The sequence below is a fragment of the Salvelinus sp. IW2-2015 genome, linkage group LG8 (genome assembly GCF_002910315.2).
Source record: "Salvelinus sp. IW2-2015 linkage group LG8, ASM291031v2, whole genome shotgun sequence".
NCBI classification, from domain to species: domain Eukaryota; kingdom Metazoa; phylum Chordata; class Actinopteri; order Salmoniformes; family Salmonidae; genus Salvelinus; species Salvelinus sp. IW2-2015.
In genome coordinates, this window is record NC_036848.1 from 43,943,464 (window position 1) to 43,954,818 (window position 11,355).

Sequence of the window (11,355 nt, forward strand, 5' to 3'; positions counted from 1 at the left end):
GTAATATTTGACTACCGGGCAGCGTGAGAGAAACAATAATCCTTTACACATTTGAATAATTAATTGAATGTCCAGGTAATCAAGGGATTCTGTGAGGACAGTTCTCTAATCAAATCTATTCCAAAATAGAGAAAATAACCAGAGAAATTCTAATTGCAGTGTTGTCAAATTATAGCAAATGGGAATGATTGAACAATTTATGTGCTAGATAATTTTACTTATATGCCACCAATGCCACTAACATGTTTTAGTTGGTGTATAATGGGTGGCTTGCCAAGTATGACTATGCACATTGAATACAGTCATGATTAAACGGTAGCCTACTGCAGCCTTGTGAAACCAGACCGATCTCGTGATAGCTCCCATCCGGTTTCACTCCACGTGAAATTAAATGTGAGCGCAGTGGTCAGTCTGGTTTCACGAGGCTAGGCCTACTGCACTATTGAGTGACCATTCTTTTGCAGAGACAATTTGTGATATTCTACAATGTTCCATATACACCAAGTCATAGCAAAAATTAAAGTCCTACCAACAGAAAATAAATTATTTGTTTCCTTTTCTCGCAAAAAGCGATTCAAATTACAGTATTAGTCAGATTTTTGTTACTTTTATTTTAGAAAATGTATTTTTAAAGTGTGGCAGTTCAAGTCACATTTTGTTTAAAATACAGAAAACAGACAATTGTAGAACATGGATACAGCAAAAAGGAAATGACAGAAAATAAAGCTAACAAGCCTTTCTGACTGCTCTATTTTCTCTTTCTGAAGAAATTTAATTGAGGAGGGTGGATGGGGAGGACAATGAATGGATGGGGGGGGGGGGGTGAGTGGGACGAGTATGAAGTTAGTTAAAGGAAACTATGGTTGCTTCATGGTTTAAATTATTTATAAAGTCTAATTTAAGATTAACTCTTTTCCTCTTTATTTTTTTGTTGTCTTTTTCATAAATGGTTTGATCTTCTGGAATACCAGGGCCCCTCAGCACTGTATCTTCCTGGTCTCTGACACCGAGGGCAAGTAATGCCAACCTTGTCCGGCAGTGGGGACACACTGCCAGCCGTGCAGCCTTCCTGTCCCCCGCCGTGTTGCCTACCCTGGCTGGCCGGACCCACGCTGCCCTGTACTGACTCAAGAAGATAAAGTGGTGTCCTTCTGTGTTTGCTGTGCTTGTGAACGTTGCACGGACTTCTGCCTTTCCACGTCTCTAAAATGTTTCTCAACCTACAGAGGAACAACAGGGGAAGAACACTTGATGCATGATCCAATTCTATATGCCATTGTATCAAAAGTTATTTGTAAGAAATAAAAGGGCAAATTACATTTAAACTGTATCATAATTCCACAACAATGACAGATGAAGTAGTAGTAGGTATGTGATACTCACTATTTTGCGTACATGACTTAAAGCGCTTCCCTCTTTGCCTTTGCAGTTATCAGCCTGGTATGGTGGCGAAATTACAACATCGTCCATGACCAGTATGTTCTTCTCCTGCCATTTACAGTCTTTGATGCTACAGAACACATCATTAGATTAACATCTGGAAACATTTAACTGGTAAAACAGCCCTTGACCTTGAGCTGAGGAGTCAAGTCTATTTAAACAATGTGTTCTATTCTGATGTTTCTAAATAAAGCATGAAATCTCAATTGTAATAATTGTATTTATTTATGGTTGACCAATCACGCCGGTGTAAATTCTGCATCTGCATTGCGGGGGAAAACTGAGGTGTCGGATTAGATTGTTGTTCCCGCTTCTTGCCAATTTAAACTAAGCTTAAGAGCCAAATCAGGTCAAGACCTCAAACGTCACCTGCCTAAACGTAGCCAGTATGACTGAAAAAAGGCGATTCAGTAGGCCCATTTCCATGTACAATGAGGAAAATGGATCAATAAACTATTTTTTCCCTACTAGTTCAATTTTGTCCTCAAATCAACTGCCCATATTAGTTAGCCAGTAATTCTTAATCGTATCCTATTCCACCCACCGATTCTCTTCCCCTCAGGAATTAATCAAGATCATTGAATTTTTTTTTTTAAAGGCACTTACGTTTTGTGAATAGTCTGGAATAGCAGCTGGCCCTCCGCAGAAACCCCAGCACTGATTGCATAGGCTTGGGACAGCTTGTCCTCCTTCTCTGACCGTGCCCGATTGGCAAGCTGGGAAGAAGATGGCAGAGAGGAGAAAGTTAGGAGGGGATCTGGAGTAAAAGGCACTCAACCAACGTGCGTCGAGGTGCAATCACAAACTATAAGAGCATTGGAAGGGAATAGGCGTGAAACGCAACTCTCGCCCTCAATTGAAAACACAATTGACAACCTTGACCAGAAACATCAAATACAATTTTATTGGTCACATACACATGGTTAGCAGATGTTAATGCGAGTGTAGCGAAATGCTTGTGAGATGAGAAAGTTGACAAGGAAGATTTAACAATGACTGACACAGATGGGTGGTTATTTGAGACGGGTGACAAATGTAGCTCATGTCATCATCATAAGTAAACCCACACTGGGCCAGTTAATATTTAGTTTTCCAGACAAATAGACTAATCATACGCACTTTAAGAAGACTGAAGCATAGTCTACACAAATAGAAATTTAGCAGAATACAAAAACTGTTCTGTTCTACCTGATAATTAATTGCATCAACCTGGTATCCCAGGTCTAAATCAGTCCTTGATTAGTGGGGAAGAATGTAAAAAAAGCAGTGGAACTGGCTGAATGAGGGACCTACAGTATGACAGCAGATGAGGGCCTACCTTGCTAACATTCAGTGACGCTAGAGGAGGAAGAGTTTCAGTGCGGTCATTTATTATATCCACTTCAGAAACATAGGCTAAATTGATCAGGATGACGTCGTTGAGGTTTGGCTTCCCACTGGAGGGAGCACATTCTGGGAGGAACTCAAGTCAAGGTAAACAAATTGTAAAGGTAGTAACATGCACACATGACAGTTGGTGTACTAGACTAGAGCATCAGTGACATTCAAAGAATCTCAAGACATGGATAAATATAGAGTTCACACTCTAGGTCTATACAAAAACACCCCATTATATCAAAGTTCCAGACTGCATACATCCATATACTGCTATAAAACTACCTGCGCAAGTATAAATTATAATGTGCAGGCGCATACAGATGTCATGACATTTTAAGTTCATTGCTTTGGGCAGAGTAGGTATGCATAAAAAAATAAAACATATTTCTAGAACTAACATTCGCACTCAACTTTTTTCTTACTAGCTCTGACTTTGCTGATAGCTACTTTGAGGAAAAATGTACATACTGTGACTGTGGTATGTGGTTGTCTCACCTAGCCATCTTATTAAGATGAATTCACTAACTGTAAGTCGCTCTGGGTAAGATTGTCGGCTAAATGACTAAAATGTAAGTGTAAAATGAAAATTGCACAACTGAGCATTTGGAAGGAATAGGCATGTCGCTCAAGTGAGAGTCATGCCTATTCCTTCCAAATGCGCTTATGATTTTTTGGGGTTGCACCTCATCTCACGTTGGTTGAGCGCCTTCTACTCCTCTACAGGTATTTGACTGAGCAAGTATGACATCACCATCAGCAGCGTTAGAATCTTTAACATTGAAATATGATGGCCTATTATCCCTATTAAAATGTAAAATATATCAAGACAACATCAAAGCTCACTGTAATAGAGTGGTAGACTGAGGAAGTCTCACTTGCCAGACGTATGGCACTCCACCAGCGGCTGTAGTAAGACACTGAGGTAAGGTTGGGGCAGGCCTATCAGTCAGTGGCAGTACTGTCAGTCAGCTGAAATGACAACCAAGGGCAATGCTGCCACCTGTAGTAGCCTGGATCAACATACACAAGTTGTAGCATGGCAATGAATGGCAGCAAGCATCCCAAAGAAGGTTGAGTCATGAATGGAACAGAATAAAAGAAAGCACAACATAAGGCACTAAATGCAGAGATGGTGTGTCCTTCCACAACATAGGACCTAGCTTAGTATTGAACGTCTAGGCCTAAATACTGACAATACACACATTCTCCTGAAGGTATATCTACACCTCTGGATAGCTTGTAAAAATTGCCAGGAAACATGGCAAGACGCTGGACATCCCTCATCAGCGGTGTGGACTGGTCACTTCAATCATGACATCTAAACAAAACACAGATGCTATTCTATTCAGCTCTTCATCCACAAAATATTCAATCACATACTACAACAATGGCTTTAACCAAAAGGAATGAATTGCAACTGCGGTTACATTTTTACTTGCTTTGTTCCTGATGGGGTCTTTATAGTCTGCCACTATTTGACACCAACCGGTTCTCTCCTACTCAATTCAAATGCTCTGTGGGTGCTAAATTACAGATCCAGTCTCAGTGGACTGATATAGCTAGCAGAAAAAATATAGTTGAATGGCTAGCAATAGAAGCACGCATGTGACAACCTGTCACTGGAGCCCATGCAAGGTGGTCCCACGCCCACCCCGAGGAGTGTGGATTGAGAAGAGAAATATCCATAGCTTTTTCAGCTAGCTACTTGGGCCAAGGTGTAATGAAAAACCATAGACGGGCAACATGATTAGCTTGTAAGTTAGCTAGCGTTATGCCGTTTCTGTCAGAATATGTAACGTCACTGACTTTGACAAATCAATCATGCCGTGATAGTTAGATTTGATGACTGACACTTACAAATATCAAACATAGAGACCGCGCCAAATGGTCCCGTAATATGTTGGCTATCTAAATCTAGCTAGCTAACATGCGCTACCTAGCTGCTAGTTAGCATAGAGGTGCAATGAAATTCAGTGTTGCCATTTTTTATTGATATGTATGCAATCAGTTTGGTGGTCTGTTTAAAAAAGCCTCTGCGATGATCAGTTGGCTAGCTAAGTTAACTATCTAGTAAGACTGTCACGCTAGCCAATATCAATTATCCCATTTACAGTTAGTGAATCTGCCATGATGCCATGCCATACTGGATTCTGCCAAATAGTGATCCTAGTCGAGGATCAGCAGTTCTACCATGGATCACAACACATGTAAAAATAGCTAAGCACTCAGAGCAAAAAAACATCAACATTAACCAAATGTAATACAGATGCAGGAGTGTACGACTCGGACAAACCTAATGAATTGTATTACAATTTTTCATGGGGTACAAAGCTAGCTAAGCAATTCGGCTAACTACGGTACTACTAATTACGCCTGCGCGGATCACTATTTGACACATGCCCTTGCAGGCAAACAGGCCAATGATACAATGGCATCCTAAAATTGAGAAAGGATACTCAAAGTCAACATCTTGGACTGGTAGTCGAAGGCCACCACCTCTCCTTGCAGACGCTGGCCCAAGCAAGTGAGACAAGAGACATGGCTTCCGACGCTAAAATACTCCCCCGGTCCAGGAGCCGCCATCTTCTCCGCCAGGAAACCGGAGCGCTAGTCGTACGTCAAATTAGTACGTGATGTCGTCACTTGGACGACTTCGGTGCGTGTCAAATCACGCAGTTACGTCCCATCTCACGATTGTTATTAATTCCACCGTTCTGTAGCTAGCTGGTATTTTAGCATTACATTAAGCATTTTACCAAGAATAGTATATTATAGGGTTTGCTCTCTAGAGTAAAAAAAAAAAAAAAAAGGAGAGGCACTCTCTTTCTGATTGGGAGGCATTGACTGATACCGATGGAACAGTTCCATGCAGTTACCATTCCAATAGTTCGATGCCTACCATCAGAACATCAACATGCACCTGCAAAGTTTGTCCCATTCCTCCCCCTGTTGTCAGGATTCAGAAATGCTTCTGCTGCAAAATATTTCCGTCCCGACTATAACGCCATTAACCAGAATATCGTCACAATATCATCTTATTTGGATCCTTGATATTGTGTATTCAGTTTAATTATGGAGGCCATACACACCCAAGGTATTTGGATGGCTGAAGCACTTCAGCAAAGAACGAAGAGCCAAGACAAACTTTGGTTGATTGCCACTCACATTGGGGATCCCAAAGCTGCCTTCCTTCTCGTGTTCCCCTTGACTTACTTTCTCAACCGACGGACTGGATTTGCAGTTGTCTGGGTGGCTGCTATTTCGGAGTGGCTTAATCTAGTGTTCAAATGGTAAGAGTAACGTCTATTTGGTCCATTATGCTTTTAAACATGTTCAATTAACTTACCGGAAGTCTCGGCCCTATAGCTCTACTGTCCGATGAATGCTTGATAAACTCTAAGAAAATCAACTATTTTGATCTAAAGTCATTATTTAAAAAATCCAATGTTTCACTTACATTCTTTAACGCATAAACATTTATTTATGGTGAGCATATTACAAATACATCTCTGATATTTTATGCAACACGTTTGGATTCGTGGCATGTCCTTTTCTATTATCGGTCCGACGGTAAAACAAACCTCGGAACCTTAAAGATTTGGAGGATGTTAGTATAAAGTCAAACATATTTTGACCTTCTGTGGTGTACATTTTGAATTTAGAATTTTAATTCCAATGCAGGATGCTCTTTGGTGAGAGGCCATTCTGGTGGATTGGAGAATCCCGTTTATTTGAGAAAAACCCTCCCAAACTCCAACAGTTTGCCTCAACTTGTGAAACAGGTCCAGGTTAGTTTGATTTAATACATTATTCCAAAAGCTTGTAATTCTCGTACATTTACAGCAACAAATCATCCAAATATTGTGCACATCATTTACTTGACCAGACAAACTGACTGTGAACTTACAACCATCGGTAATAATGTAATACCACAGTAATAGCACCCTATTTGACCAGTGGTGTTATTACTCTCCATCTCTCAGGCAGTCCATCTGGTCATGCAATGGTAACAGCAGCAGTGTGGTGGGTGATGGCCTCATCCCTGGGTTCTCTTCTATACTCCTACACACGCAGGTCTGACCATTCGTCAAATATATTTTCTATTTGTATTTTAAATGCAATCATTTTTTATTGACTAAGGCAATCTATATTGCAAAATCTGTGTGAGCATGTTTGACATGGTTATTAAATAACCATTTTCATTGTCCATATTTCTTTTTACCCCCCCAATCTATTTCAGCATGTTGCTATCAGCGGTTCCGTACGTGCTGTATCTGCTGGGGTTAGTGGCAGTTGGCTTCTCTCGCATCTTCATCCTGGCACACTTCCCCCATCAGGTCATAGCTGGCTCTTTGACAGGTCAGAATCTACCTGTACTGTCTTGCCGAACTTTATTCAGGGGGATGTAATCATTTATTTTTTGTAGTGGGAGTTATGTATGTACAATACTGTACTTGATGTGTATAACCTACTGTATCTAACTTATTCTAAGATTAACAAAGTTTTGTTAGAATATTCTAGAATTCTAGAACATCATCTTCATTCTGAAGTGAGTGTCCCCAACTCTTTTCTTCAGGCTTCATTCTTGGGGTAGTTCTGAGCCGCCAGGTTCCAGAAGGTCGCCCTCTGGTGTTTTTTGTGAGTTCCAGCATTGGGCTACTCCTCAGTGCTTTCCTAATCCATTCAGGACTGACAAGGCTGGGCTTCGACTTGTCCTGGTGAGTCTAGTCTACCCAATGTTTTCCCATATCATAAAGAAAATAGGGAATGTGATTACGTCTATTTTAAAAGCAGCTTGCCTCATAATAGCTATAGCTCTAATTGCATTTAATATAATTTTTAACATTTTCAATTTCCAAGGTCCATTGCATTGGCTAAGAAGTGGTGCTCCCATTCAGAGTGGATTCGGCTGGACACAGCCCCGTTTTCCTCACTCACACGGGACTGTGGTGCTATCCTGGGCCTGGGGCTGGCCCAGTACTGGAAACCAGGTGGGTACACTCTCCCCTGTGCTCCACGTGCCCTGTGTCTGGCCCTCTGCTCCATGGCTCTCTACCATGTCCACCGACTGCCTCTACCAATCCAACCACAGCCCCTCTTCTACTTCCTCTTCTTTATCAAGTTTACCATCGTGCCCCAGGTGGTCATGATCTATGTACCTGGCTTTGTACACCTCCTTACACACAAAAAGAAAAATGATTAAAATGACACATTCCTCGGAAGTTCAACTCTGGACACTGAGAGAAAAGTTTCTTTAGGTACTTTTCTTTTCATACACACTCCTGTATAAATGGGGAAATTGATGGCAATATGGGTGTTGACTTCTAAGGAAGTTGTCAGACAAATGCTGAATGGCAATTTTTCTGCTGATGATTGAAGATTGTATCATGCCCATTTGCAGGATATACAGTTGAAGTTGGAAGTTTACATATACCTTAGCCAAATACATTTAAACTCAGTTTTTCACAATTCCTGACATTTAATCCTAGCACTTTATTTCACCACTTTATTTTATGAATGTGAAATGTCAGAATAATAATGACAAATAATGATTATAAATAATGATTTCTTTCAGCTTTTATTTCTTTCATCACATTCCCAGTGGGTCAGACGTTTACATACACTCAATTAGTATTTGGTAGCATTGCCTTTAAATTGTTTAACTTGGGTCAAAAGTTTCGGGTAGCCTTCCACAAGCTTCCCACAATAAGTTGGGTGAATTTTGTCCCATTCCCCCTGATAGAGCTGGTGTAACTGAGTTAGGTTTTTAGGCCTCCTTGCTCACACACGCTTTTTCAGTTCTGCCCATACATTTTCTATAGGATTGAGGGGGGGGGGGCTTTGTGATGGCCACTCCAATACCTTGACTTTGTTGTCCTTAAGCCATTTTGCCAAGCATACTTCCAAAGTTGTGGCGTCATTGTCCATTTGGAAGACCCATTTGCGACCAAGCTTTAACTTCCTGACTGATGTCTTGAGATGTTGCTTCAATATATCCACATAATTTTCCTGCCTCATGATGCCATCTATTTTGTGAAGTGCACCAGTCCCTCCTACAGCAAAGCACCCCCACAACATGACGCTGCCACCCCCGTGCTTCAGTTGGGATGGTGTTCTTCGGCTTGCAAGCCTCCCCCTTTTTTCCTCCAAACATAATGATGGTCATTATGGCCAAACAGTTCTATTTTTGTTTCATCAGACCAGAGGACATTTCTCCAAAAAGTACGATCTTTGTCCCAATGTGCAGTTGCAAACCGTAGTCTGGCTTTTTTATGGTGGTTTTGGAGCAGTGGCTTTTTCCTTGCTGAGCGGCCTTTCAGGTTATGTCGATATAGGACTCGTTTTACTGTGGATATAGATACCTTTGTACCTGTTTTCTCCAGCATCTTCACAAGGTCGTTTGCTGTTGCTCTGGGATTGATTTGCACCTTTCGCACCAAAGTACATTCATCTCTAGGAGACAGAACGTGTCTCCTTCCTGAGTGGTATGACGCTGCGTGGTCCCATGGTGTTTATACTTGCGTACTYTTGTTTGTACAGATGAACGTGGTACCTTCAGGCATTTGGAAATTGCTCCCAAGGATGAACAAGACTTATGGAGGTCTACAATAGTTTTTCTGAGGTCTTGGCTGATTTGTTTTGATTTTCCCATGATGTCAAGCAAAGAGGCACTGAGTTTGAAGGTAGGCCTTGAAATACATCCACAGGTACACCTCCAAATGACTCAAATGATGTAATTTGGCCTATCAGAAGCTTCTAAAGCCATGACATCATTTTCTGGTATTTTCCAAGCTGTTTAAAGACACAGTGAACTTAATGTATGTTAACTTCTGACCAACTGGAATTGTGATACAGGGAATTATAAGTGAAATAATCTGTCTGTAAACAATTGTTGGGAAAATTACTTGTCATGCACAAAGTAGATGTCCTAACCGACTTGCCAAAACTATAGTTTTTTAACAAGACATTTGTGGAGTGGTTGAAAAACGAGTTTTAATGACTCCAACCTAAGTGTATGTAAACTTCCGACTTCAACTGTAGGCCAAATGTTTTTGGTGTTATTTTGTCTCAGCTTTTACTATGTGTCTGTTATTTCAAGCTATGTAAATAGCAGTGTAACCTTCTTCCTCCCTAGCTATGTAACCAGCAGTGTAACCTTCTCCTTCACATATGTATGCAATATCTCACTTTGCTTAGTTACAATTTGATTGACAAATGATCTGTAAGTAAAGGTAAATGGTACCACATTATGGTTAAACCTAATCAATTAATGACTGTTACAATCAAGTAGGCTATTGTGCTGTTCCCTCAGGCGGGAGTTGATGTTATGCTTGGCATGTAACATTAAAGAAATCAAAAATGACCTGACAATGAAAATGTAAGGATTACTGTATGCTACATAAGCAGCTATTCATATCATTCACCTGAAAGATCAAAGCAAATAAATGACATGCATGCAGGATGTTTTTCAGTTGGTAACCATTTATAAATGTTATTCTTCAATACATAGGTTTGACTGTACAGATTACAATCAGTTATCATGAGATAAAAACACACAATTTTTATTATTTTTTAATTCAACTTATCACAGCGCTCTTAAAGCTCACATTTACAGACAAAAGAACTCTGCTCAGCAAGCAAATACAATAAAATAATAAAAATAGAACGCTTCAGAGTTTTGCGTTGTGTCTGGTTGGAGGGAAAGGAAAAGGATATTCAGGCATAACAGCTTCATTACTCTTATCCCAAATCACGAATGTATAACACAGGCCAGATTCAGGACACTATATGTGTTTCTGTTTGAGATCATGATTGGCGAAATAATCAAACATGCATCTGAATATTTACAACCAACTAATTTACATAAAAAGTTGAAAAACAAAGTCTGTCAAAGTCCTTTTTGAAAGAATAGTACAATTCCTCTTACATACAGTAGGGTCTTAAATTTGTCCAAATGAGCTATACTGTGGGTTGGGAACCATTTGAATGGCAGACAAGACCCAAATGGAAGCTGTCCATGAAGCAGTGGCAACTGACTGAGCATTCAATCTGACTGAAGTACTTTCACACACCCATTGTTTTTATACTCTAACATGGCAAGTATAAAAATACGTTAGTCATGAATACAACCTTTAAATTTTTCTCTCCAGGACTTTCCCTTGACACTGAAGTTAAGTGCTTTGTCACTGGATTTGGGGCCATTTGATTGACTTTGTCAGTCAATAGGTTACACACACACACTATAATTGAATTGAACAGTAGCTATAAGGAAACTGCTAAATAGAAACATTTCCACTTGTGGTACGGATAAAAAACTAATAAAAAAAAGCCATTTGTGTACGAGACCTGTCTGTCTATGAAGGGATCTGGGGTTGGGTTGAAGGGGATATACACATATTTATTCTTCATGTTGTCATTCATTACTTTGCAGATCAGAGTTCCTATGACGATGAGTCATCAGTAATAATCCATTATCACTGGTCAGAAGAAGTTCCACCTGACCTGACCTCCATTCATCCAAATTCAGTAACAATCACA

At 40.3% G+C, this 11,355-nt stretch overlaps 2 protein-coding genes across 2 annotated transcripts; one reads left to right on the forward strand and one right to left on the reverse strand.

Moving 5' to 3' along the window:
* Positions 1 to 591: 591 nt before the first annotated feature.
* Positions 592 to 5,464, reverse strand: lsm12b (LSM12 homolog b). The gene is made up of 5 exons (XM_023993465.2): positions 5,274 to 5,464; positions 2,759 to 2,892; positions 2,047 to 2,156; positions 1,384 to 1,510; positions 592 to 1,220 (listed from the first exon to the last, which is right to left on the reverse strand). Exons 1-5 carry the CDS (start codon positions 5,398 to 5,400, stop codon positions 1,128 to 1,130), a joined length of 591 nt encoding a protein of 196 aa, XP_023849233.1. The 5' UTR covers positions 5,401 to 5,464; the 3' UTR covers positions 592 to 1,127.
* Positions 5,465 to 5,489: 25 nt separating this feature from the next.
* g6pc3 (glucose-6-phosphatase catalytic subunit 3) lies at positions 5,490 to 10,296 on the forward strand. Its single transcript, XM_023993464.2, has 6 exons — positions 5,490 to 6,107; positions 6,499 to 6,605; positions 6,801 to 6,891; positions 7,058 to 7,176; positions 7,394 to 7,535; positions 7,678 to 10,296. The coding sequence occupies exons 1-6, from the start codon at positions 5,890 to 5,892 to the stop codon at positions 8,018 to 8,020; spliced, it is 1,020 nt and encodes a 339-aa protein (XP_023849232.1). The 5' UTR covers positions 5,490 to 5,889; the 3' UTR covers positions 8,021 to 10,296.
* Positions 10,297 to 11,355: the final 1,059 nt, after the last annotated feature.

Bases quoted from the DNA above. Each gene is read 5' to 3' on its own strand.
- lsm12b (XM_023993465.2), bottom strand. From the start codon at position 5,400: ATGGCGGCTCCTGGACCGGGGGAGTATTTTAGCGTCGGAAGCCATGTC. The intron at 2,157-2,758 runs GTAGGCCCTCAT...TCTTCTTCCCAG, and splicing joins CGTCACTGAATGTTAGCAAG to CTTGCCAATCGGGCACGGTC. The intron at 1,221-1,383 runs GTGAGTATCACA...GTTCCTCTGTAG, and splicing joins TAAGTCATGTACGCAAAATA to GTTGAGAAACATTTTAGAGA.
- g6pc3 (XM_023993464.2), top strand. From the start codon at position 5,890: ATGGAGGCCATACACACCCAAGGTATTTGGATGGCTGAAGCACTTCAG. The intron at 7,177-7,393 runs GTCAGAATCTAC...TCTTTTCTTCAG, and splicing joins CATAGCTGGCTCTTTGACAG to GCTTCATTCTTGGGGTAGTT. The intron at 7,536-7,677 runs GTGAGTCTAGTC...TCAATTTCCAAG, and splicing joins CTGGGCTTCGACTTGTCCTG to GTCCATTGCATTGGCTAAGA.